General features: G+C 41.1%; 1 protein-coding gene across 2 annotated transcripts in view; it reads left to right on the top strand.

The window, feature by feature from the left end:
* The window catches only part of LOC121954486 (inositol polyphosphate-5-phosphatase A), a 184656-nt gene that overhangs the window by 124964 nt on the left and 31973 nt on the right, over positions 1-27719 (top strand). For both annotated transcript variants that reach the window (XM_042502000.1, XM_042502001.1), the window contains exons 9-11: positions 3274-3358; positions 26288-26383; positions 27183-27257. In XM_042502000.1, coding sequence (XP_042357934.1) covers positions 3274-3358; positions 26288-26383; positions 27183-27257 — 256 coding nt within the window. The remainder of the gene's footprint in view (positions 1-3273; positions 3359-26287; positions 26384-27182; positions 27258-27719) is intronic.

Genomic DNA, 27719 nt, shown 5'->3' with positions numbered 1-27719 from the left:
TGTCTGCAAGTGTCATACACGCCCCTACCTGTCTTTTTGAGAGTCTATCAGGAGACATTTAGTATATATCTCTTGGACACACAACATCTCAATATTTCTCTTTGGCCACACGTCTTCTGTCACTGTAAGCTTTTTTATTTTTTATTTTACCACCTCGTAATTTGCTTTGCCAATAATGTTTGCAGCTATACTGCCATCAAAGTAGAGGCCTTCGAGTATTGTGAGTAGAGCTGAAACGATAAGTGATTAAATGAAAAACTAGATCACAAAAACACGATTTTCATTTTTAAGACAAAAAAATGACAAAAATTCCCTGGTTCTGAATTCTAAAAATGTATCGACAAGCAAAGGATTGCAATTTTGCAATTGCAATTTTGGAAATTGTAGTAGGTGGTTTTTAATATTTTGTTTTATTCCATTTACCTAACCATTAATTCATTACTTAAGAAAATAATCTTTTTTTTTGGCAACCCAAATTGCAACCACAATTGGGTATAATTCGGATTGTTTGAATAATGGCTACAAAAAATAGATCTTATTTTGAAATCTTTATTCAGTCCCATATAACTGCAGGAAAGAAGGAAACAGATGTCAGTCATATAAATGAAACATGTCAGTCAACAGTCATAACCATGAGATTTTGTTGTTATTTTGGGGATGATATTCTTATTGCTGTTCCCATCTTTCTGTTGACCCCTGTTGAAAATCCTACGGGATGGGAAAGACGATGCCATTCCTGTTTAATATGGGACGTTTAAATGGGATGTCATAGTAGTTACATACTCTCTATTTAATATGATAGCTGTGTTCTCCACCTCCTCACTCCAGTCACCTTCGCCTCCCCGCCTGCCATCCCCTCTCTCTGCCTCACAGAGGAAGAAGTGGCCATGCTTTACGACAGCCGGCCAGAGCCGAGACCCACCGCTAAGAAGAGGCTTCTCCTTTCTTTACGGCCCCATAAATATATTGTTATCTGGGCTTGGGAAGTCCACGGCGAGATTTATCCGCGCGGTTAGTGGAGATAGTGAGCCAAGCATCCTGAATCATTAATTACACAAGAGGCTGCGCTACGTCCTCCTTAATTCCCTATCTGTGCTCTGTAGAAGAGCCACTTTTAAGTAGGTGATGAGGCATAGGAGTTAATTATATGTCGCTTAGGTGCATTTTTTTTTTTTTTTTTAAGCAGTGAGATGCTGGCGCTGTGGTAAGGTGCTGGAGATTTGGAAGTTGTCCATGACAGAGATGATCTAGACTCCATGAATCCTCTGACACTGTGCTTAAAAAGGCATCGCGTACAGTGCATTAAAAACATTTGCAAGACAATAAAATCTGCCAGATTAAAATACCCTTGGGAAGCATCAGCGGAGCACAGTCAAAATCACTTTGAGTACACGCCAAGTGATGCTGAGTGGAATGGCATTAGTGGATGGAGTCCTTCAAGCTATACAAGTCGGTTTCTGACTCTAAAGCCATAAGCCCAACAACAAATCCACCGTTCTTTTCATGTCATCTTCCACTGAGGCAACTGCCAGCGTGTCACTGCTGGCCACAGGAGCCACAGAGAGAGTACCTTCAGGATTCAGCTCTTTGGAATTGGGACTGGTCCACTCTCCCTTTGATCAATTTAGAAAAGTGAATTTTCTTTGCCATCAAAGCAGATTATCAAAGCAAATTATGGAAATGTATTGATTTAATTGAAGTGTCAGCTGATATCTAACAGCTTGAACTGAAAATAATATTACTTGAACCCCTTTGAAAGATGGTCTTTGAGTTGTTTCTCACATTCATCAGTTCAACAGAGTAAACATGTTAAGCTCACCTGGTAGAGCAGGCTGAGTGTTTTGCATCGGCCCAGGTTCATGTCCGACTGTGCCCTCTGCTGCATGTCGCCTCTTCTTTCTCTCCTCTCTTTCATATCTAAAAAGGACAAAAAAGCACAAGAGCAAATCGCTAGACTTGCTGAAAACATGGTTTTCCCGAAAGCAAATATAGGATAATGTAGGTGAGACATCCATTTTTCAGGTTTCAGTGTTAATCAGTGTTATTTTTTTATTAAAATAAGTGGATGGTATATAGGGCAAATAGAAAACAGACGTCCAGGGTATCAGGCCTGCCTATTGAAGACGCTCAGGCACACAATCACCATTTTTTCTGGTGTTTTTTTTTTTAAATATTATTTTTACTGGCAAATTAAGGGGACATAAATAAATTTAAAGTACAGTCACAGGCACTCACACACAGACCCAGACACATCCAGGAGGAGAGTTACCTGTAAATAAGCAAAGTTCATAATCATGGGCCTAAAGGAAAGAAGCTCATAACAATACATATGCAGCCAGGGTTGGTGTAAACAAAATAAATACAGGAATACGGGATCAAAATACAGAAAAAAAAGTCCTGATACATGAATACACAAAGATGGAGTCAGATTGAGTCAAGTGTTGCAAGATGGGACCCAGGATGTTTCCCATTTATCTTGACATTTTAAACGATATCGCAGTCTCTCCATGTGCATACCTGGAATAAGTTCATGCAACCATTTTCTAAAGCATGGTAGGATTGGGGTCTTCCGGTCTTTGAGGATGGGGGGGTTTTTTTTGCTAGTAGCAAGCTCATCACCAGGGTTGTTGAATGTGTAAAGAGAGAATTAGAGTCATCAGAGCATCCAAAGAGAGACAGATCTCTGTCAAGTCTTATGATTGTTTTGTTTCTTTTAAGTATTTGATATGTTTTTGTCCATGTGCGTGCTGTACCAAGAGCTTCTCAGATTTGTTTATGTCGTCTTTCACAGCTATAGGTTCATTTAAGATCAACTGTGGCTTATCAAGTTCATTTTATTATTCATCAAAGTGAAGATTGACAAGAGTACACGTTTTCTACACTATGAATATCCCCATCATAGACCTCCTGTAATTCGTTTTTGCCCCACCCTCCACTCTGTGTGCTCTGTCTTGTCAGTGTCAGACCACAAAGGTGAATATCTTGTAAGTGTAAGTGTTGAGACCAGCAGGTGGTGCTGTGGCCCTCATGAACTAAGTACCCTGAGGTCAGGGGAATCATCAGATGACACCTTGAAAAAAGTATTTGACCACTCATGGTAATGTTTATCAAGATGGTTGTCAGGGTCTTTATTGTTCAGTAAACTGTATTTTTAGAATTTTGGATTTTTTTGAAAGATGATTTTCAGCTGCCTGACCTGTCTGCCACCAATCACAAGGTCACGATGGTTGTTTCAAACCATTCTCATTCATGGATGGTTTTGATGTTTTTCAGGATCACGGACCAGCGGCATGAGAGGTTGCCATATTTCGTTTTTGGGGACTTTAACTTCAGGTTGGACTCGAAGCAGGTCATTGAGGTGAGTGTTTTTGGATTACACTAAAGTGGTGATGGGAGGCTAATTGTTTAGATTATCTGTGCCGTATGGGGACATTTGTGCACAGCTGCATGCCAATATGTGGCCAAGCGCTATCAAACTCAGTAATATAAATGTGTGTGTGTGTGTGTGTGTGTGTGTGTGTGTGTGTGTTTGTGTGTATTAGAGGGACACTGCAATATAGTAAAAGTGGTTTTAGTATCCCACTGTCTCTTTAGAGTTATGACTCATTAAACGCCTCACTGTTGCTGGACCAGCTGTGTTTGCCAACTGAGCCTCCAAGTGCATTGTTATGTTATGGTGCCATTCACTGCTCTTTCTCTCTCCCTTCCTCTCCTGCTCCCCCTCCTCTCCTCTTTCTTCCTCCTCCTCCTCCCCTCCTTTTCTTGGTGCAAATGAGGCCAGTGAGAGCCAAGCATTCTCCATGAGGAGATGGGGGTGGAGGGGGGTTAGTGGCATAACAAGTCATAAAGGCCCACCGCAGACAGTGGTGTCCTATGATAACAGAGTGGGAGAGCCACTTGTTGGCCGATCCTCTCCCTCCTCTCCAGCACAATGGCCCTCGAATCAGTGGGCCTGTTCAAGGTGTGGGCATTGTTCATTTCCACCAGAGCCCCATTCAGGAGAGAAGGGAAGAGGAGGGAAGGCTTTCTGAATGGACGGGTTTTGCTCAAATGACTTAGGAAGGACTTCACTCTGTGTGGCACAGAAGAAGAAAGCTTTCGTAGTTTAGTCATCCGGCCACTAGGGGGGCAGGAAATCAGCATCAGCTAAGTGAAATCAGTAATCTATCAGGCCCATTGATTGATTAGCGTCAAAGTTTGTGCAGTAGATTAGATTTTGGATCTGTAATTGGGTCACATTAACAGACTGATCATGTGACCACGTGTTGCTTTGGCGCTAATGAATCCAGGATCCAAAACAGCAGATGTGCAAACACTGAGGCTATTCAGAAGGCAACTTTTGCAATTAAATGTCACCTGGCACACATTTAGGTCGCTATGGTTATTCTAAAACAATCATAGGCTCTTTTATATCTCATCAGCACTGCTGTGATGAAAGACACTGTGTTCTGCACACTGAAATGTATAAAAAGGTTTTATAAAGACCCCTTCAAAATGGACAAAAACCTTGTAATACCATAAAACCCTCTGTTTTTCTAATTTAACAGGAAAGGTTAAAATCGGCATTCACTCCCAGGACAAATGACTTGTGACTTATAAGCTCCAACTTCGTTGGTTGCAATTGGCAATGATGGAAATAGGATACCAAGGCGTATGTGCAAATTTTAGCCCCTTTTACGGCCTGATGCAGTGATGTGCCGCTAGAAAATACCGTCTGTCTCTGTCCAAGAGCATTCAGCCATCTTTCAAAATTTATTTGACACCAAATTTGAGTGAGATAATGAATAAGAAAGAGATCTAAAAAAATAACCACTGCAATATTAACCCTTTTTACACTGCCTGTTCAAGGCAGGAATATCATGCCATTATGCTGTCTCAATGCTCTGTGTAAAAGTACGATAGCCTAATGGGGGGACATAGTGGTTTCACCTTAATAACAGTTTAGAAATAGTGGCTGTATAAAAAGGACAGTTAGCAGGACAGGTTAATTGGGAGGACGGGTGTGACATTTTAACATGTTATGCATGCAACCCAATGTGGGACATTTAGAAAGCAGCTACCAGCAGCTAGCAGCCAATTTAAAGAAGAAGAACAGTGGCCATAAATGTCCACAAATTGGGAAAACAATGAGTTTCGGGAGCTTCTTACTTTGTGCCGTATAACAGAGACGGTAAATGATAGTTATTGCCATGTTATGCCATTGTAATTGTTTAGAAAGCCTTGCTGACGCATATGTTATAGTCAAATGAGAGGTCGACACTGTTGTGTTACCTGTACACCTAGTTTTCCTGGTAGCTCACCTGGTAGAGCGGGCTCCCAATGTACAGAGGCTGTGTCCTTGCCACAGCAGCTCCAGGTGACTCTGGATTGTGGCCCTTTGTTGCATGTCGTTCCCTCTCGCTCCCCCTTTCAAGCTTAATCTGTCCCATAAATTAAAACCAAAAAGCCAAAAAAAAGTCTTAGAAACTTCACATCCATCATGCCTTTTTGATTCAGCGATGCTGGCATGCTGTACAAAATCACTTTCACTGGCCTCTATGCTAGTTTTTACTGTTTACTGACCTGTTTTACAGCCTGTCTGTGACATTGAAATAGACACAACAGAGGAAAAAACAAACAGAAAGCCATACTACTGTAAAGCCATGTACTTGGTTCTAGTCCACTGGCAAGGGGAAAGCTGTTTTTTGCCTCTTTTTTTAATGCATTTAAATACCTGCATACACATGCTAACATTAGTGGAAAGGGGTATAAAAAAAGATTTGTTTTCAATGCCAACAATAGCTGGCAACATGGCTCCATTAACCTGAAAGAAAAGCGCCCAATCAAACCAAGTCAGATGAGATGATTCAGAGCCCGCCTGTGTTCATGCTGTACAGCCAATCTAGATAACTCTCTCCTCATGTTCCCTGTCTTGTCCGAGCTGCTCTGTGGTAGGTAAGCACTCACCCTCTCCGTGTCTCGACCACTCTGAAATGCTGTTTGAGTGCAGCGGGGGTCACGACCCCTTTTCCAGGGATGTGTTAGGCTTGCATCGGTGTGTGTCCATCTCTGCCCCCTCTCGCCTCCACACAGCTCCTTTCTTATGCACCTTGGCCCCCATTCACATACACACCCAGAGTGCGAATACACACACACAAATACACACACACACAAACCAATTTGTTAGGCCGAATGAATCTGATTGATTCACCCCGTTTAAAGGGGTGTGACAGCAATGCAGGGGGGCCTTTTAGACTTCCCCCTCAGGAAGTTAGAGCTCAGGGCTACGGCATAAACCACAGACACACACACACACACACACACACACACATACACACACACCTAGACATTTAAGCTTAATGTGGATCCCTCAAACCTGCCGACCATTTAATGGGGACAACAGAAAAGGCTGATGATGTCATCTGTGCAAAAATGCGCAGCAGTCCTCCTTATAAACCCGTCCCCTGCGTTGGTCAACCTGTCTGATTTAACAGTGACCTCGGCGTTAGTGGCAGAGAGCTGTGATGTCACCAATAAACAAATGGGATGCAACCTTAGCGCAGGATGTAACTCACAGCCGGGAGGCCGTTTTAAGCCCTTTAATGACAATTAATGTCAACAGGACAATTAGTGCACATCCAGTGAAGTGCTTAACTGTAGATGGGCTGCTGGCGGATCGATCGTCCATACTTATCCGAAGATTGATTCAGACACGGCGAGGCCGCAGCTCATCCTCGCTGTCTGAGTCTCATTTTTTTGCTTTTCTCAACATTCTCTCTCCACTTTGGATCGATAGGAAACAGCCCAAAAAGAGCTATGCAGACGGATCGACACTTTTGCCGTGTTAAGTGGACAAAATAATCGCCTTTTTAATTTGCTGAACAAGAGGGACACCCCCTCGAGCACCCATGGGGATCACCAGGCCCCACTTTGAGAGTCACTGGATCAGAAAATACTCCAGTACATTTCTCTACAGCTGCACGCTACACCACTTCTCTTTTTCTCTGTCTCTGCTCCATTGTGGGTGACTAGACTGTGGACAACCACTAGCCACTCCCCTGTCACCCATCCTGCCTTGTGGGTGGGTGGATGGGACAGCGGGCATTTTGGGATGTATCCATGTGTGTACAGAAAAGGAGGTGGGTTTGGAAGGGGGTGGGTTTGTTATTGTCACAGGGTAAATTCCAGGTGGCAAATTCCTGGCATGCTTGTGCGGCAGGATCAGTAACCAAAGGCCCGCGGTCGCCCCCCTCCCGCCCGGGCCGGGCAACCCCATTAATTGTGTCCGACAGAGGGAATTGGTTTCAATTGACCCCCATTCAGCAGCCCTTTGACTGGCAGACAAAGGACACAGCCACGTGGAGACTAATGCTAGGGCTGAGCAGCCTGGAGGTGGTCCAGTCCCCACCATCCTTCTCTCTCCTCTCCCATGGGTGTGATCAGGCTTTGGCTTGATCATGCTTTGCATCGGTGCTGATAAAACAGGAAAGCACAAAGGAATGGTTTTGAAGATTTTGTCTGGAGAATCAGATACGTCACAGCCTGCAGTCTCCTTTAATCCCTCATAGAGGACTCGTGTTAAAGCCCCTAGTGACTGAAGATGCAGTGCATGTTGTCCCAGACCTGTTGTAATTGAGAAGACCCCACTTAATTGTCAAGTTTTCATGTAAGGCCCAAATTAGGGAAGGCAAATGGAAGCGAGTGAGTAGTATCCAATTGGTGTGAAATGAAATTTGAAACATAAATTTAAGAGGCTGATATTAATGAATTTTTCTAGGGGTCAACCGATAATGTTTTTTTTCAGGGCCGATATTGATTATTAGTAGTTACAGAGACAGATAAATGATATTTCGAACCGATATCCATTTACAATGAAAATGAAAAATATGTCTGTCAATATTTATAATTTGTAACTTTCAGCATCATATCCAACAAGTTCCCAACAACTTTTTTTTATGTCAAGTGAAAATTTAAATAAAAAACAAATTAATAAAGATAGCTTCTTGAGCTTTTACAGAGAAAAAGTTCCTCCCATGCTGACACTTTTTTGCACTTTTTGATTAATTTATTTTATCTGTCATAATTAGATACAGATAATGTTGTATGTAACTGTTGACCCCTAATTTTACCCATGCAAGCAAATCCATTTCCTGCCACTAAACTTTATACCTCACTTCAGTGAATACCTCTCAGCTTATTCTTGATCTCTCCTGCTCTCCCCTTTGTAATGTTAGTCATGCAGTATGTTACAGACTTAACAGACAACAGACTTGAAAATAGAATATAGTATCATTAAGGGCATATAGCCCAAGGACGTGGAGTAAAACTTTAACTAATAGATATCACCATGAAACTTCCCGAGCTGATCATTTACAGTAAGACAATTATTTTTTATATCACAAGTTTTCTGAAATTATATGTTTTAATATGCAAATGGCATTATCTAATAAAATATGTGCCAATTTTGCACAAATTTCCAGAACAGAAATCTGAAAACTAAAGTTTAATTTTGTTGACAGAATAAAGTCAAACATTTTTAATGTTTGACAGCTATAGCAATCAAGTTTTGCAATATTAACAGGAATAACATTTTCTATAAATCTGTAAATGCAAAAGAGGTGCCATTGAATCCTATTCAAACTGTAATTTTTGATCCCACAGCCGTCATACCATAAAACATGCATTGCATTATTTCTGGGTGTCATTCTGGGTTTTTGCCTTGGAATTTGTAATTTTTTACATTTTCTTCCTGATGATGTCTTTGTTTTTACTATATTTGGCATATAGAAAAAAATACATGCGGTTTCCACTAGGTGCATTGTCACACATGTAGCTGCAAATTATTAACATATCCCAGGCTGTAATAATCAAAAAAGTTAAAAAAAAAAAAAAAAAAAAAAAAGTAAATGCATGAAGTGTATTAAAAATCTTTTTGTGTGTTTCTTTTTCAACTAAAACATAGTAGCATCATGATAAAAACCTGTCATTTAAAAGCTTAACATTCTGATGAATTTATTTATGAACATTTGATATTTCTGATTAGCTCTGAGTTTGTTTAAAAAAAAATTAAAAATGTAGAAAATCATATTATTGTATAATATTTTTTTATAGCCTGATTTTATAAAAGTGTATTCTTTTGTGCAGAGCAGTATGAGCGTGTAGTATTTTATACTGCACAAATAATAATATATAAAAATCAATATTGCTGCTAATCATGGACATAATGTGTGATAATAAAAGAAAAATCTACTTAGCATGTAATATAATGAAACTAATTCACTGTTTTGTTGTTTTTTTCATCTAAAACATACTGGCATCATGACAAAAACAAATGAAAGTAAAATTATTAATCTATTATATTTTTTAATGCTTGATTTTGAAAAGCGCATTTTGTGCGCAGAGCAGTAAAATTAAAGCGAGCCTTAAGGGTTAATAAGCCTCGTTTCTAGTTGAGAATGGGAACTGTAGACAGAGAGTTACAGAAGACAATATTGTTGCAGGTATAAGTGATCAGAGTCACAGTGGGAGCAAACAGGATTAGTGTAGCAAACCTGTTGGTAATCCTGCTGTTTAGAAAATGGTCAAACAGATGTCACTCCCAATATGAAATTTCTTACAATAATAATACAGTTACCCCCCAAAAATCATATCATATAGACGTGTGTTCACCCTTTCAGACCAAAGCTAAGGCAGTGCCACGTGTGAAGCCAGATCACATATCCCTTATTGACTGTTCACACCTGCAGCACACACAGCTGGTTCTTAGTCTCATGCTTCAGTCAGAGGGTGGTGTAAGGTGTACAGTGGTGTGTGTGTGTGAGAGAAGTGTGTGTGTGTCCCTGGAGGTGGCCGTGAATCAGTGGTGTCGATGACAGGCTCAGGGCTCCGTGCCTGGACTCCTAGTATATTTAAAATCCCTCCTAATTAAACTTAATAGAATGTAAATTTAATATCTGCAGAGATTGTGTGCCGCTGGCCGGCCTGCTCCAATTTAAGGATTGATAGAGGCCAGCGGGAAGGTTAATTGCTGACTTGATCTACTGTCCCTGTGACATGGTGTGGGGCTGTTTTAATTGGGGCTGATCTGCTGCTACATGGACAGATTTCATTAGGGCTCGCTGGCCTCTCTTTGACTGGAGAGAGGTTTGGATGAGCGCCCCCTGTCTGCGTGTGCGGGAGGCGCAGAGGGCCGGACCAGGCATCAATCTTCCTTCCTTTGTCCTGTGTCCTTTCTCTCGCTTGAGCAGCATGAAATTAAAGGTGGGGCCCTAGACTAGCCCCACTCCTAATGAATGCTGTAAAATGCTCAGTAATGACAGGCCAGCATGATAGATCAGTCATTTTTCACACTGGAGTTACTCTGCGCACACGCCCACGTCAACAGAGACAGAATTATAAGAAAACAATGTTTTTGGAAGACACGTGAAAGATAAATCCTGTCATGAATGTCCATTTTGTCTTTATATGTGTTTACTGCTGCATTTGTGTGTGAGGGTTTTGCACATACCCGTCTGGGAGGATTGCTTTGCTATATTTGTACTATATTTGTGCATTTATGTTTAATTTATATTTATCAATGTTGAATTTGCATTTTTGTAGTAGTGTCATTGCCTTGATCTTGTCTGAAAAAGAGTTAAAGAACCAAAGAAAGACTATTTATTAGAGAAGGGCTATGTCTGTGAATTTTTTTGTTTTGTTTTGTTTTTTTAATATTAATAAGATACAAATTTATGTCTTTTAGCCTCCCTGAGTGACTGGGGGAAAATATTCACACCAAATGTACAAAGGGAGCGAGAGTTATCACCAAAACAAACAGCTATTTTTTATAAATCACATGATGGGTGCACCACCCATCACACACAGCTGTCCTGCCACTCAAAACAACACCAGTAAGTCAACACATCACACATGCACGCATGCAACACACACACACATCACAGTGTGCAGGCATTAGAAATGTGTGCATATAATGACAGTTTCCATGACTCAGACAGAGTTTTTCATCACACATCTAGTAAATCTAACTTTTTTTTAATAAAAAACAGAAACATGCCTTTTAAACCAACTGATGGGTTTTTAGGATTCAAGGGGTATTTAAATTAATGGAAAATACAACTATTTAAAGTTGAACATTCCTCCCCTAAGCCCTGCTTAGCTGCTTTTATATTATTTGACATGCCTCCCCTGTTTAGCAGCCCCCCCCCCCCCCCCCCTCCCATAAGTAATGAACAGTCCCTAAGTAACTTTATATTTTATAGCCACATCATTTGCTTCTGTTTTATTAATAATCTACTATTTAGACTTTAGCTGTCACTGTTTAAGTAATATAAGAAAACTGTAAATATGATGTCTGTGCATGCATACCTACGGTGTCTGTGTTTCCCCCTCTGGTTGAAACCAACATGAGTTCATTACATAGTTGATGGCCATTGTCCTGGCTGCTGAACCCAGTCTGGGTAAATAATTTGCACCAGTAAAGGGTAAACAATTTTCCCTTTTTAGCCCCGACTTTGACTAGCATGTGTGTATCTGGCCAGCTATAAATCAAAAGGCAGCCAGTGTAATTAAGTGTACACTACATTAGTCAGGCTAATTAATTTTGGGGGCCATCCATCCATTAACCAGCGGGCCAGCACTGATTGGGCCTCTGTTCTGTGGAACCCCTGACACCAGGGACTGCGACCCTCCTTGGCTGCCCTCAGTTTCACACATACACTTGTGCGTTTACACAGATGTATACACACACATACATGCAGCAGCCCTCGTGTACTTAATGGGATTTTTGAAGCTTATTACAATAAAGTTGACAGTTTTTTCATGTCATAATTCTTCAGGACAGTGTTCTCTTCTTCCGCTTTGCTTAATTTATTGTCAAATATGGAGTATTAGCATGGCTCAACTTACTGCGAGGAGGCATTGGAGTGTTGCATAACTGCTTTATTGCAGAGCCAAATTGTATTGACAAATCCTCTACCTGGTACTAAATCAGTATACTTTTTTTGTTGGCGACAATCTGCTGTCTTATTTGTCCTGATGCAGTAAATCCCACCCATTTACCACACACCTTGCAAGTTACAACAGGCTTATTAAAATCTACCAATTGACCCCCGGCTGTTTATGACCATACAGGTGAAGCCTGTAATAGAGATGTTTCCTCACAATACAATAAAGCCATATTATCTGGCTAGAAGAGTCCAATCTATCACAATGAGGGCCTATTATATCACAGATAACCCATCTGGATATAGAGGGAGACTATTCCCTCTAGACAACAGCGCCTGTTCTCTCTCTCTCTCCTCTCTGTTTGTTTTCGATGCTAATGAATCCAGCGCTGAGGAAAAAAAGAGTTCAGCTATGAGGGCGTAACTTGAGCGATGCAGCTTTGATGGCAGCGCTGTCCATATCATTAAAACGCTGGCAAATGAAGAACAAGCAGTGGCTTCTGTTGGTCGTGCTCATTAACAACAGGCCGTTTGAGCCCGGCGCCAGCCATGCTATTGCCATTGTGTACTCGGAGGGAGGACGGGGGGGTGGGGGGTGGCTGCACTGTGACTGGCAGCTGGGAACACCATGCCAACGGTGGGATGGCGTGACAAACCAAGCCAAGGATGAGCGCAGAGCCTGGCACTATCAGGGCCAGGGAGGCCGCGTTGCCTTGTAGGCCCCTGGGGTTGGCCCCGGTCAGGGACGTAACCTGAGTTACCCCTCAATCATTGGCGGCTGTTTTCTGCGGCTGGAGCCAGTGTCTTTACTGCAGACTTTGCTCCGTTGCTGCTGCACCGTCACTTCTTCTCCCAGATTACTGTTAGAGTAAAGAGGAGAGGAAAGGACATTAACAACTTGCAATATGTCAAATAATAAGGGTCGATAGATTATCGGCCTGGCTGATTGTCGGGGCTGATATTTGGCATTTTGGCGATTATCTGTATCCGAATCTTGTTTTATCAACTGCCGAGAAAACTAATTAATTAAAAAGTGTGTGTATTACATTCAACCAACAGCAGGGAAGGCAGTCTGCAATACATGCAAAGAAAGTGTCAGCATGGAGCTTTTACTTTTTGAAGCTTGAACTTTTACTTTGTAAAACCTCAGTGAGCTATTTTAATTAATTCATTTTTCTATTTATTTTTCTATTTTTTCTATTTTTTCACTTGACTTTATTTAAAAAAAGAAATTGCTGGGAACTTAGTGGATATGATGTTCAACATTTCAGTTTTGATTAAACATTTGCTAAAGGCATTTAAACAAAGTTTTTTATATTATAAATTTTCGACGGAATCTTTATTTTTATTTTATTTTTTCACTCACTCAGCCTTCTAGTTATTTAGGCCAACGTTGTTTTTTATAATTTGTCCTGTCATCTTTCCATTCTGTCTCTCCCACTTAACGCTTCTCTGGTTTGTCATGTGGTGTCTTTAACGTCCTCTCTAGCTGTTTCGTCTTTATCTGAAAATGTCCCTCAGGATTTCACAGCATGTCATAAAATTAGGGCCACAACTAATGATTATTTTCATTGTAATTAATGTACTGCTACACTAATCTACTCTATTTCCCTAATTAGTCGATGAGTCATTTGATTTATAAAATGTCAGAAAGATCAGAAAAAGTCCATTATAATTCCACAAAGTCCAGTGTGACGTCTTTATTTTGCTTGAATTGCTCAACAATCCAAAACCCATTGAGTTTAAAACCAACAAATATATATAATATTTCAGAAGCTGGAACAAGCAATTTTTTGGCAGTTTTGCTTTAAAATAACTTGCACAAATCATCAATTATGAAAAAAATGTTAAAAAATGGATAAAATTTCTCACAATCAACTCATCAATTTATATCTTTAATTTTACTTTTATTTTACCAGTATGTCCCATTTAATAAAGTTGCTTAGAATTACAACATAATAAAATACTTTATACGCAACTTTTTTTAATGCAAATTAACAGTAAAACAGCTATTTAACGAAGTGACCTCTAAAGAAAAACAACCACATTTCTCCATCACCACATTTTTTATGATGCCTGTCATTCATAAATGGATATCAAAGTTGTTGTTTCAATACTACATCATTTTTTTAGGGAAAAGATATTATGTGTTTTTCACTGAGCTCCATTTGCACATAAAACTACTTTATGGAATCAGTTCTGTAAAGCAGATTATGTGTCTTATATTAGTATGTTGCAAACACATGGGCATTAAACAAATGAATGCATGTTGTAATGCTATGCATTCTTACTGCGTCTAAGTCTGTTATCAATGTAAGGATACCAGACACTATCCATCTAAGAAAGTGATGTATGTACAATGTTTCATATCATGTACTGAAACTATTTACAATTGATTTAAACTGATGGAAATAAGTTACTTCCTGTCTTGCATTTATTAGTTACCATGATGCTTTTGTCAAGATTATGCAAACATTGTAAATATTCTAAATCTAATTAGTAAATAATCCAATCCATTTGAAAATCCAAGTGGACTCAATACTCAATCTACGTCGTCTTTATTTAATCCACAACACAGTGTAATCTCTCTATAAATCATGAATAATCAACTTTCAGTCCGTCTCTGTCTTTCTTTATCTCCTGCTTTATTGATGGTTTGTCTCTGTTGGTCAGAATGGACCCCTGCCTGCCTTTGAAATCACAGCAACAGCTAACAGTGCTGCTGTTATTTAGTCCAGATGAAACGTGGCATAAACTGTGAGGGATAGGGATCTCTTTGTGCCTGGCACATAGTGTCCGACTTGTATGATGTCAGTCTATTTTTGACTAATGCAGTCCTCGGCCTTTGTAGAACAGAGCACAATAATTGTTTTTCTCTGAAGGATGGAGTGGTTGCCGAGATAACGCATGTTGTCTCCGGGGGCCGTGCACAAACATGGACGCACTCTTGTCTCCATTGCTGTTTTCTAGCATTTTAATTGTTTGTTCTGATGCACATGCAAATAAGTGATCTCTGTATGAATGGCTGCACATGGCTAAATTTTGTAGCCTCCTCAACAACTCGCTTATAGTCATTCAAACTTTTATTGAAATCAGGCAAAGCCTGAAAGTGACAATATCCAAGATTTCAGTCCTGGCTGATTTGGCGCAGTTTAACACTAAGTGCACACAGTTCTTGGGCAGCAAAATAAACTGCTGTTGCTTTAATGTGGAAGTCACGCGATAACTGGGATTTTTCCATCGTTCTGTGAGCACCCGTGATCTGCTTTTATGCTGCACAAGATTCTGGGCACAGTGAGAGTGAAGCCCCGTCTGTTTCCACAAACCAGCACAGACCACCAGCTATTGTATGTAATACACTGACTATACATAAATATCTCATACAGCCCCACTTCAAAAAATGCAAACGTCGTGGTCGACACAGAGTTCATTAAACTGCAAATATATAAATAATGCAGTACATCCATTGGTTGCCCATAGGCTTAATCACCGTTGTGTTAACTAAACTGTGGGTAAATAGTGACTCAACAAGCATTTATTTATATGCAAATGTTTGAGATTATTACTTTGACTCATGGTATTTGTGTGTTGGCTATTGCAAAATGAAAAAGAACAGCGAGTAAGTGATGATAAAATGTTGTGCTGTTGCTGAGGAAGTTAGTAGGATTATTTAAGCCAGTTGGTGGTCAGGTTTCCCAGTGTGAATCTCCACTGTAGCAACAGAGTGATGTTCCTACAGAATGGCCCATTGTAACACAGCTGTAAAGCCAGTGTTGGCATCGTGGGCTTTTAAACAACTCTGCCCTCTGACATTAAAAGTCGCTGGGCTCCATTCTTACCCGCGCACAAATATCCCATCATATTTAAGAGGGCCCATTAAGGGCCACATTGAGAATTCATGGGCCTTTCTCTCACTCCCCCTTGTGTGATTTATCTGTGACGGCCATATTGCCGGCTCTTTTCAGAAGGAGTGGCTCCACTTTTTGTCTTAGAGGAGGCCCAAAACAATGCATTTCAGGCCCATTTCTCCGACAGGGCCTCCTCTTTCAGGGGGCAGAGAGAGAGCCGGGGCTGGCCTAACATCTGTTTGTGTCCAGAGCCAGGCGGGACCGGAGCACAGCGTGCCTCGGTGGCCCCCTTCTCCTCTCGCTGGGGGTCTTTGTTCCCGATTTCATGCTATCAGAGCGGCAGCATGTTTTCCTGCGCGGAGCTGTCAGGGGCATAAAAGGCCCTGAGTGGGGTCACATCAAGAGGGATGGGCATGAAAAATTGGTAAAATGTATCACAAAGCCCACCCACTAGATGGTTGCCTAGCGCCCTGTGGTGGGGTGTCAAGACCCCCTCCTCCCTCCCTCCTCTGTACCTTCCTCTTTCCCTTTTCCTCGGCTGAATTATACCTCTCTCTCGCTCTCTCTCTCTCTCTCTCACCCTGGCGGACAAGCACATCATTTAGATGAAATGGTGCAAACAAATTAAAGGGTGGTGCTTCAAATGAATCAATGTTCTTTGTGTGCGAGGAGGGTTTTGTGCCTCTTCTCCTCCCAGTGCACCCTGGAAGCAAGATAGCTGGTCACCTGCCTGCCTGAAAAAGCCATCAACTGCTTTGGTAGCTCAACTGTTGCTATGAGAGGAACAAGACAAATAATGTTCTCCTACATAAAAAAACACTGGTAACATGAGCTTAATCTTAACACATATTTGTAAAACTGATATTTTCTCAGTCCAAGTCTTCACAGCCTTAGTTTTTCAAAATATCTGCACACACCAATGTCTCCCTCAGAATTGTGTGTTTGTGGGACTGTAGCTGATGACAAGAAAAACCTCCTGTTTTTTAACTTGTGTATGTGTACCTTTTCAGTTAGACTGTATCTAAATTCTTTTTTTATGGGTCTGTGAATGCACCGAAGGCGGAACTTTTCATAATATCTTTTCCCTTTATATTTATTATATTTTTTTTCTTAACAGTTCATTTTTGCTTCCTATGTGCCTGATGTTCTACTGCTCCATTTGTGCCCAGAGTATGTTCTTCCCTCTGAGAGTGTGGTGCAGTGCATAGTCGAATATTACAGTAGTGCTACTTTGAATGGTCCAGCTTCAAAAATATAAAACCATTATGTGGCTGCAGATGTTTTAAATGTGGGGGGTCGCCACAAAAAATAAAAGTGCAAAAAACCCTGTCACATAGTACAACACAATAACACCTTCAAATGCTCGCCAGTCATAGCTATCTTCAGCAGTCTTCTCTCGTTGTGCAGGTAGTAAAGTGCACAAGCTAACATCACCTTTTTCAAAATGATGACTGGAGATCATTCCCCTTTGATATTTTCAACAGCGTGAGTTATTCTCTGGATGTGCAAACAACAATCCCACTCTCAAAATTGTGTGTAACTTTGAGCCTTAATAAAATGTAAACAAATGTTATATGAAATTTCACCTCCTATACAGGTGATTATTGAAGTTAGCTATAGAGATTAAACCCTTTTTTTGTTTATTTCTGCTGTAAAGTTGGGCATTTTAACATGGAGGTCTATGGGGATTGACCTGCTTCTGAAGGCCAGTCTCAGTTGACCATCTGATGAGCTCGTCACTTCCATGTTTCCATGTTTGAGGTTGGTGCTTGATTTAAGTGCAAAATAAGCACTGGACCAAGCAGTGCTAACAAAACTAACAAAACCAAACCAGTAGTCTGCCATTGTTATTGTGTCTGTCACATGCTTATTTCAAAAAGCAACAAATGACGTGCAATTGGGGAGATTAGATCACTTTTTCCCAAATTCTGCGTTTTACCTTTCTACAGATACAAAGTAACCAGAGTTTTGAAAGTTTTATGACCTAAAACTATGTTTGCATGTGAACTAGAGGCTAAAACATAGAGGAAAAATATATTTTTTTTAAAATATCTGTATCCATGTAGATAGGGCCTCAATTGCATCACTGTAGTGTTTGAGGTGTTTTTGATAGTGCTAAAGAAGCTCCTGCTTTAAATGGTACAGAATTAGACCTCCATTAATTGTTCACTCCTGATCTCTATCGAATAGCGGAGTAATGAACTCCACAGACTCCGCGTTCCTATTGGACTATCACTAATCACCAATCACCGATTCACTCTTCAATATCCTGTAATTGACTCAGCAACAACAAATAACCTCACTGTCTGTTCCCTGTCATTGATTCTGGAGCTACGGTGGGATAGGTAAATGAAATGAGCGTGCAGTGTTTTAAGGTGCTTAGTAAGTGTTTATTCTAGATATCAATGGCTCTTTTTTTGGCCATATTTAAACATGCTATAGTGATTGCTTCACGGTTGGATGTGAATCTGTTTCTTCATTAACAGGATAAATGCTCTTTTTAACTCTAAGGCGTTAAAAAGAAAACATGAATAGCCGCAGCGCTGCCGGCTAACTCCTTCACATCACAAAGCCCCCCCCCCCCCCCCCGCCACACACAACAACTGCAGCTAACAACATTTAAATGAATGCCACTTTTAGGATTGAGCAGTTTAAGCATGCACGGCCTTATTGAGAGGTTAAGGAGAAGCCCGGTGCGTTAAACAGTCTTGCAGACATCTGCCGCGCTTGGTTTCAAAGTGCTGACTAAAAGTGGCAGGGGAGGGTTTCTCCGATTAAATCTCTCATTAGGTTTTCTTTGTACAGGTGGCGGTAATGTGTCAAGAGCCCGGCCTGAGACAATGTCCTCCTCTTAGTGGGACTAATACGCCTCAGGAGAGCCCACCCTCCTTTTACTGCCGCTACTTTACACAGAGACACAGTCACAATGAAGCATCTGGTGGCCTTTTCCTGTGGAGAAGGCTTTTCCATGGCCATTGTGTCTGCTAGTGTGCAAGTGTGAGAGAAAGAGATCAGGAGGCGTAGTACATTTCTGTGGCTCAACTTGTCTTGTTTAACTCATTTTAGTATGAATCTTCACTTCAAATGTTTAGAGATGATATCAGAACGTTGGAGTTTGGGTGGGTGGGCGAGGGCGTGCTTGTGCATCTGTGTGTGTGTCTGTGCAACCCCCCAGTAGTGGGAGGTCGCTGAGGTCAAAGTGATGAATTTTTATAGGCCTGTTCCCTGTGTTTCAGCGCTGTCCCTTTCTCTGCGCGCTGCACTGCCTCTCAAAGACAACCATGCAGGGCAATTTGTCCTGCGGGGCCCTGCAGAATGGGCCAGCAGAGAAGTTAAATACCAGGGGGGAACACACACACACACACACACACACACACACACACTTGCACACAAAACATACACATACATTCAGTTTCTCTCTCACGCGCACACACCCCTCCGTCCTGTTGTCCTGAATGATTTGTGGCCTGTCCATTATCCATTCCGAGGGGACAAATGCTTTTGGGCCGTTTCTGAAGGTAAAGCCAGAATGGCAGCCCTCAATGCGCGCCATTGTTTTTAGAGAAGTTTCCCAGATGTTATAATGCACAAGATAAATAGGGCGCATTATTAGTACCTTGCACGCCCTCTTACCTCTCCAAGCCCGTTTTTTTTTTTTTTTTTGGGCGAGGGCGTGGCAGGTTAGGAAGACCTCCTACGATGCACGCACACACTGCCATCAAACTTCACACAGCTCAGCGAGTTCATGGGAAGGGGTGCGTGTGAGTTGCTCGCTTTTTTGGGGTGACACAGGCCAGGTTTACTAGGGTCAACTGTGGACCAGCGGGTCACACGCAGGCTAACTTGGCGGGTGATAATGTGTCCACTCTCACCTCTTGTCCATGTTGAATCCCTGTCCCACTTGTGTGTGTGTGTCAATGATGGATCCACAGTGTTTGGAAGCATTAAATTAGCCAGCCACAGGGAGAGAGGAGTGGATAACTCTGGCTTGTGTCCAGTCAGATAGGGTGGGGAGGGTCACAGCTGATTTACTGGCTTTCCTGTGTAATAGCTTGCAGCATAGCAGGAGGCCGAATTTGTTGTTGCCGTCTTTGGATGCCCCCTTCTAGCCGGCTCGGGGCAGGTGTCGCAATCATGCATGCGGGACGGGCGTGATGAACGGTGGCGAATGGAAGAAAAGTGATCAGAGTGCTAAGCAATTCCCGCTGAACCTGCCAGCCCCCGCTGGCACACCTTAACTCAGCTGGCAGGGCCGCTTTGCGTGGCAGCGAGAAAATAATGGCGCGTTCTGACAATGCCACTGCCCCTGCTGACACAAAGGGGAGCCCCTGTCCCCTGCCTCTGGTAATGAAGAATGAATAGTTAGCTCATTGTCCACTCATCGTCCTGTCTCTCCCTGCACACAGTCTCATACTCTGTCTACCTAATTGAGGTTTAATCACTGAGTTGTTAATGCATTAAATGGATTATTATATTGGTGGAATGACAGGTTAGTGTGAATCATTGCACTGGATTGGGGTGAAGGAGGAAGGAACATAAACCATAGAGGAATTAGGAGGAATTGTCCGTTGGCTGGCACCCCACACTTTTCTGCTTCCTGTTCACACTTGTGATTCTGATTGTATTAAAAATACAAACTTTGCTGACATCCACTTACTAGACTAATGTTTCAAAATCACTGTCTTCATGATCATTTATATTGACAAAGTCATGAAGCAAATACATATGTAATCAACAAAGACCTTGTCATTTAAAGGAACAGTTCACCCCCAAATTATATAAAAAAACATATTTTTCCTCCACGACATATGAACAACATTTGAGATCCTATTTAAATAGAAAGTTTATTATATTTTCCTCTTACCTGTAGAGCTGTTTGTCAATCTAGACTGTTTTGGTGTGAGTCGCAGAGTGTTGGAGATATCGGCCGTAGAGATATCTGCCTTCTGGTCCAATATAATGTAAATTTGGCTGATGTTGTTCAGTAGAAAGAATATAGTTCCAACATGAAACTGCTCATAAAAAGGGCTGTGGATTATCTTGAGTAGCCAGGTCATGATTTCTGGAAAGAGACATTGCTGATGCGTTTTTCAAATTTAGTATTTTGCTGCTTTGAGCACCAGAAGCCAAGTGCCATCTAGTTCCATTATACTGCAGAGAAGGCAGACATCTCTACTGCAGATATCTCCAACACTCAACATCTAATACCAAAACATAAATAAATAATAAATAGCACTACAGGTGAGAGGAAAACTATGTCTTTTTGATTTTGGCGTGAACTGTCCCTTGAAGTAAAACAGGATCTCAAATGTGCATCATGGTTTACAGGGCTGGAGTAGCTGTAGCAAATCTCTAAGTCTCTCTAAACCATACACTGTAATTATAAATATTGTAAATTATACACACTTCAATTTGCCCTCATACTCACAAGAGCACCAAATGTGTATTAATCCACAGCTGAAATAGTCCCAGACAAATACACCATTTACTCTTGTTTGAGTCCCATTTGCTAAAAACTACTGCAACCAGCTGTTTCATAAAATTAGTAACCATTTAAAAAAAAAATCAAGCTATTTATTTGTGACCTTTCTTTCAAAGATTTACTCTTAGTCTGTCTTTTAAGCCCTTTCAGGGTGCTCTTTTTTGTGGTTTCTACTCATTAGTCTGTTTCTTTTCTACATGTTGACATGTAAAGTAGACCTGTGTGTGATATGCATTGTCAGGAGTGCCACGGTGTCGTGTGGGAGTTTCTTACTGTTTAAGTTGGGCACAGTGGATCACCTCCATCTGTTGGCAGCATCAGAGACAGAAGGCTTGAATGTGTGTGTGTGTCTTTGGTCTTTGAAGTGGGACAGATTGCTTTAACCTCTCTTCTAAGGAGAGCAGCTGGAATAGAGAGCTCCTTTAAACAGCCGCTTCCTCCTTCGACAGTCATGAGATTATCCTCCATTGATGCACAAAGGCAGCGCCTTCCTCGGCAACCCCTCATCCCAGCCCCCCGGCCTCTGGCCTTCTACAAACACTCAGAGTTGACCTGTGACCCATAATGCAGAGATGCGATGCCAAGTCACTTTGCAGGATTTAGTTTAAGAGCCCAAAGGAGTGAAGACATCCGTACTGTCCCCTGGGCTACAGCTGCCTCTCCTGACAGCTGTCTGTTAATATTTTCCCATCGCCTGGTTTCTCTTCTCCCTCCATCCCTCAGACTAATTGTCATGTATTAAATAAGGAGCCAATTCAGCCAAATGAATTATGATAATATCATTTAGGGTGGTCAGTGAGAGCACGTCTATGTGTAATGTGCTTAGGAGGCAAGGAGCTTTGAAGGGACAGATCTGTTCCAGAGAGTCTGCACCAGCACCTGGACTCTGCTGGCAGCAGGAAGGAGACATCACCGTGTTGATATGGTCCTAAGTGACAGCATGGGATTCTCATTTTCCACATCTTGGTGTTTGCTGGGCAGATCTTATGACAGAGGCACTGGGCTGAGCCGGGAGTGAGGATGTGTGCGTGTGTGCATATGTGTGTATGTGCATGCGTGCGTGTGTGTTGGATGAGGGGGATGGACGACAGTAGGGGAGCTGTGATCAATCGGGTTCAATCAGCCACCACCGGCTGCACTGACACACTGATTGGTCGGTCAATGATCTCATGAACGGATCAATCAGCTACATGTCAGCATCTGACACCATGCAACAGTCCAGCCCAGGACTGTAAAATACAGGGTTTGCTTTGTTTAAAATATAAATTTAAGGAAATAACTTTATCCTGTTCACTTTGAGGCTGACTGGCTTCTCAAAAATAATTTTTTGGTTTTTGGTGCACAAATGACAAAATGAAACAGTGTAATTCTCATAGCACCTGCAAAGGGTTAAATGTACCCTTAACTGGACCGCCAAGCCAATAGAATTGTGGCTCCTGTGCTGTTTGCACTTATTTGAATTAGGTGTTGTCCATACATTTGGTGCAAAAATGGTCCCTTTCTATGCAAGTGAGCCTCACTGCAAAAACAGTCCAATTCATTATGATCAGCAATGACAGCCATTCATTATAGTGAAATTATTAGCCTCTTCAGAGAGTTGGTGGTAACTGAGGAGCACTAACATACAGGAATAATAAATCACACTTACAGTGTCTCTCTGCCTAGTTTAAAGTGCATTTCCTGATGTTTTCAGGAATGTCTCTGCACCCTGTCATTATTAGCGAGCTGTTATCCTCTTCTCTCTGCCAATGTTCATCCTGCTGTGTTCTTGGTACAAAGGCAATATTCATATTTTGCAACATGGATTATTGCAATCACATACAAAAAGTGCAAATTGTATTCTGCTGCAAACCTATATGGGCTTGTTCGCGCTGTAATTTGGTTCCTGCAGATCTTTTAAAAGTCTTAGAATGCATTGAATTAATCAAAAAAAAATATCCTATGGCATTAAAATGCCTTAAATCAATCTTTAAAAAGTCATAAAAAATGTTTGGGACATGCAAAATACAACAAAAACAGTAGTTACAAACATATCAACAAAAGAGAAATGAGAAAAAAAGGTCATAATGATTTCCATCCACAGATTGCATTAATTTACATTTGAGAAAGGGAGTAGGAAGAATCTAAGTTTATTTGATCCTGCCCCTTTATTACACAGTTATATGACACACCCTGAATGTATATAGGGCAGTTTTTGGTAACAGTTTGTGTACCAGTGTACACATACGCATACCTATATCTAAATATTAACAATTTTGACCATACTATATACTAGTTATATTCATACCCGTTTAAATAGACTCTTATATATTTCATACAAAAAAATTAAATTATTACCAGTAGTATCTATAATATATACATATATATTTATAAATACATACACATTCTTATTATTACACATTATTATAGACATTATTGGTAACATCTATTTTTTTCAAAACAGTTATGAAATCTCTCTTGTATTACGTCACGTAGATCACAATGGTGACAGAATGGCGACAGTACTTATAAAAACATAATTTGTTTCCGGACAGGATGCTCACACCACATGATCCTCTGTCACTGTACCCTCGATGGCACAGGGCAGTGCAAATTCAATAAAAATTGGCTATTTAACCAAGATTTCTTGGCATGGCTGAAACCATTACAAGGCAATGCACAAGGCTCTGTGTATTTTATTCAAAACATTTTTTTAAACTTGGCATGATGGGAATTAAGGCAGAGAAATACCACATCCAGAGTGAGAAACATACATCCACCAAGAAAACCTGCTAACATAAGCTGGTTTTATCCCAGTTCTGTTCTACCCTCATCCCAGCCTTGCCTATAAGGTGTTTTGAATTTATTCATTTATTTCTTTTTCACTGGAACAAATTTTATGTTTTATTTTTCGAATAAATATTTAAGCAAAATTGTACTAAGCCCTAAGTCATCAGTGTTGGTTCACTTTCTATTTTCTAATCAGTTTTGATTCATGTAAACTTGGTCTAAAATTCAATTGTAAGTGGCGTCAAAAAAGTCTTTAAAAGTCTTAAATCTAACTTGCCTTTAGTTGTAGGAACCATGTGTACTGTCATCAGTTTGGTATCTTATGGGAACCGGATATTGAGGCGGGGCAGGTAGCAGTTGCAAATAATGCGCAATTCAGCAGCCGCAATAAATTCTTTGTGAATTCACCCCTGAGTGTTTGTAACACCCATACTAAATAAATTAAGTGTCTCCTGCAATAGACCAAATATAACACCTGCAGCTGGAATCATCAGTTTCCCCGAAGTTAAAATTTACCCTGGAATCCAGGATGTAATAGTTCTAAAAAAAAAAAAAAAAAAAAAAAAAAAAACACCTTTTCCCTGAAAAAACGGCAGCATTAGCTAATTAGTCTTTTTTTTCTAATTGAGTCCTCCTTGCAGTGACACTCTTGGCACAAATTGTAACATGAATACAAAACCTTGGGTTTGGTTATCTCTCAGAGAATGATGTCCTCTGATGATCCTGTTCCTCTCCAGGTAGGTGTATGGTCCTCTGTGTGTTTGTAGTCGTGTAGTCACATGTGTCGGTGTAACACTGCCAAACGCAGAGGACATATTCATGTTTGGTGATGACCGTGTTTTGATCCAGATTATCAAAATCGTTTGAATAGAGGCTGTTTCTGCCCTTTGGACATTGATGCTTATTGTGTCAGTAAGCAGCTCCTGGCCTCAGTGTGAGCTGTGAAGTGGCCAGGGATTTCCGCTTGACTGACTCTTGGATTTGTAAAGAGGACGGCAGAAGGGGGCTCCAAGGAAGAATCACAAGACCCCGATGTTTGTAGAATCCAAAAGCAATTTATTAATTAATGCCTATTTGAAAACATTTTTATTTATTATTTCACGCTCACAGTTGTCACTTCGCTGTCAAGAAATTATGCAATATTTTGGCTTCTGTGTCTGAAATGAATTTTTTTAAACAAAAAGTTTATCGTGTGAGCACGTTTTCTGCAGTTGGTGCTAATCAAAGATGGCAAAAATGACTTTCTGTGGTTGCCTTCAGTAACTGTGGCTACAATGACTTTTTGACAGGGAAAGTATCTCTTGCCCTTCTCACTAGCTCCTTCTTTGGCCTATTCATTGCACAAAGCTGCTTAAGCGCACTTAAGCGCATTAGCATTTGGCTGCCAGGGGACCATATTGACCCTGCATTTGGATGGCCTAAATGAGTGAAAGATGGAGCGATTTGTTAGGGCTTTAGAAAGTTGCTTTTGCAGAGTGGGGGGTGAGCATGAAGGAATGGAGTTGAGGCAGTGTTGGGGTGTGTGTGTGTGTGTGTGTGTGTGTGTGTGTGTGTGTGTGTGTGTGTGCGTGTGTGTGGGGGGGCGGGCGTGGGGGGGGGGGGGGGGTCTGCAGAGAGTTGTTCCACTTTCTCTCAGGGCATGGTGTTTGTTCTAATCTGGTGTGCCGTTTCTTCGTGGCCGAAGCAGGACTGATTTGTGACATTTCGGTCTAAAGGGCCTTTTTCTGCTCGCTATATTGGCTTGACCCGATTATCTAATCTGTGCTTTGAATTTCAATCAGGTCACCCAGTCTCTGCCGCGCGGTATGGGAACCACTGGCTGAGGGATTACCTCATTCAACTGTCTTCAAACACAGATGGTCGAATGTTTAACTAATTGTTAAAAGAGTCCACAAAGGGGAATTTAACCATGCACACAGTCCATGGGGTCAGTACATAGACCCAGATAAAGAGAAGGGACAGTGAGGTGCTAGTTTGTGGAATGGTTCTTTAAAAATCTTTCAAATGCGGTGCAGTGTGGTGCATGATGTTGGGCGTAGGGCTGCACTAAGTTTGCTCTCAGTGTATTATAAAGTGCTGTGTGCATGTGTGTGATGGTGTGTGGTTTGGCTACACTTTTGATATGTATGATGATAAAATAAATCATACATATCAAAAAAATTCTCATGAACCACCACTCTTGCGCTCTTAATGTAATTTGGCCTTCACATTCTTTTCTTCCTTCCTTGTACCTGTGTGATCACTCACTCTCTTCCTCTCTCCTCCAGAGTCTCTGCTCCACTGCCACCATGCAGACAGTCAGAGCCGCCGACACCAATGAAGTCGACAAGCTAATATTCCGAGAAAGTGACAATGACCGAAAGGTAAGCTGTACCACATTAACGCCGCCTGTCCCAATACCAACTTGTCATAACCTCATTAAAATTGAACATATATTTATGAGTGAATTTGAAGGGGAACACCAGCTAAATGAAGAATTCCAATATCTTTATTTGCATGGCCTAAAAAAGTTCAGTCAAATATTAGTGAACATGAGCTCTCTCAAAGCCAGAAACCAGAGAAGTAAGTCTCAAACTTCTGGTGTCATTAAGTATAAAGTCTAAAGTAGGGCTTGGCGATATGGGCTGAAGATTATACTGCGCTATTTTTAGGTATCTTGATACATGATATATATCTCGATAATTTTGCATAAAAACAGCAATTAAGCTAAAATAGCTCCCTATTAAATGCTTTCTGGTCTATGGTGAGAATATGCATGTCAGAGTTGAAGTAGGCATGTCATATTTGTGTGGATTTACTTAACCCCCTCTGTGGAGATACTATTAAACTGAACAGATTTGGCTTCAAAATTTCTGAATATGGTGTTGCATCTACTATAATGCATGTCAAAAAGGAAAATTGCACCTCTAGACTTGTAATTAAACACTCTAGTGCTAATTATTTTGTAGTCGTACGTATGTCATATACCTCAGCTTGAGGTATTGCAGGTTGTGTTAACATGCAGTGTAAAGTGCTGTGATGCCTCAGTGAGACATGTGTAGAATTAACAGTGCTGTCTGCCTCTGCAGCACACTGCTGTTCATTAGTGCTCTAATTACAAAGTGCAGTTCACATTAGTATTGGTATTAATCAGAACACCGTTTCTCTCTTGCACTGATCCAGGTTGTTCTTCAACTTGAAAAGAAGCTTTTTAATTATGTCAACCAGGACGTTTTCCGGGAAAACAATGGGACCTCAGTAAGTCACCCCTTTGCTTCCGAACCCCTTATATATCCATCTGCTCTCTCATTTCTCCACTTGTTTATTACAAGTCTAATTTACTTTTATCAACTGTGCAGACCTTTTTTTATTCACTGTAACAACAGCTGCCATTTAAACTGATTATCTCTGAAAGGGACCGAGCACAACAGAATGAAAGTCAAAAGTTTAAATGCAGCTACAAAATTCGTTTTTTTTCTCCATATTTGGATAGCAGGTACAGAAAGGGTTGTGTAAAGGTAAATAAGCTCTTGTGCAAACAAGTCATCGCTGCAGCTGCTGACCTGAGTCATGCAGATACTCTCGCTGATGCCCTCACGTCACTTCAGCCTAACACACACTCTCTTTGTCCCTGCTGTGGGGCAAAATGTCTTTGGAATAACTTTTAAATGAGGCTTTGTGTCAATGAGGTGAGTGTTAAATGTCTGCAGAAGAAAAACA

The sequence above is a fragment of the Plectropomus leopardus genome, chromosome 15 (assembly GCF_008729295.1).
Source record: "Plectropomus leopardus isolate mb chromosome 15, YSFRI_Pleo_2.0, whole genome shotgun sequence".
NCBI lineage: Eukaryota > Metazoa > Chordata > Actinopteri > Perciformes > Serranidae > Plectropomus > Plectropomus leopardus.
Note: the sequence above shows the minus strand (reverse complement) of the source record. Positions and strands in the feature narration are given on the sequence as shown.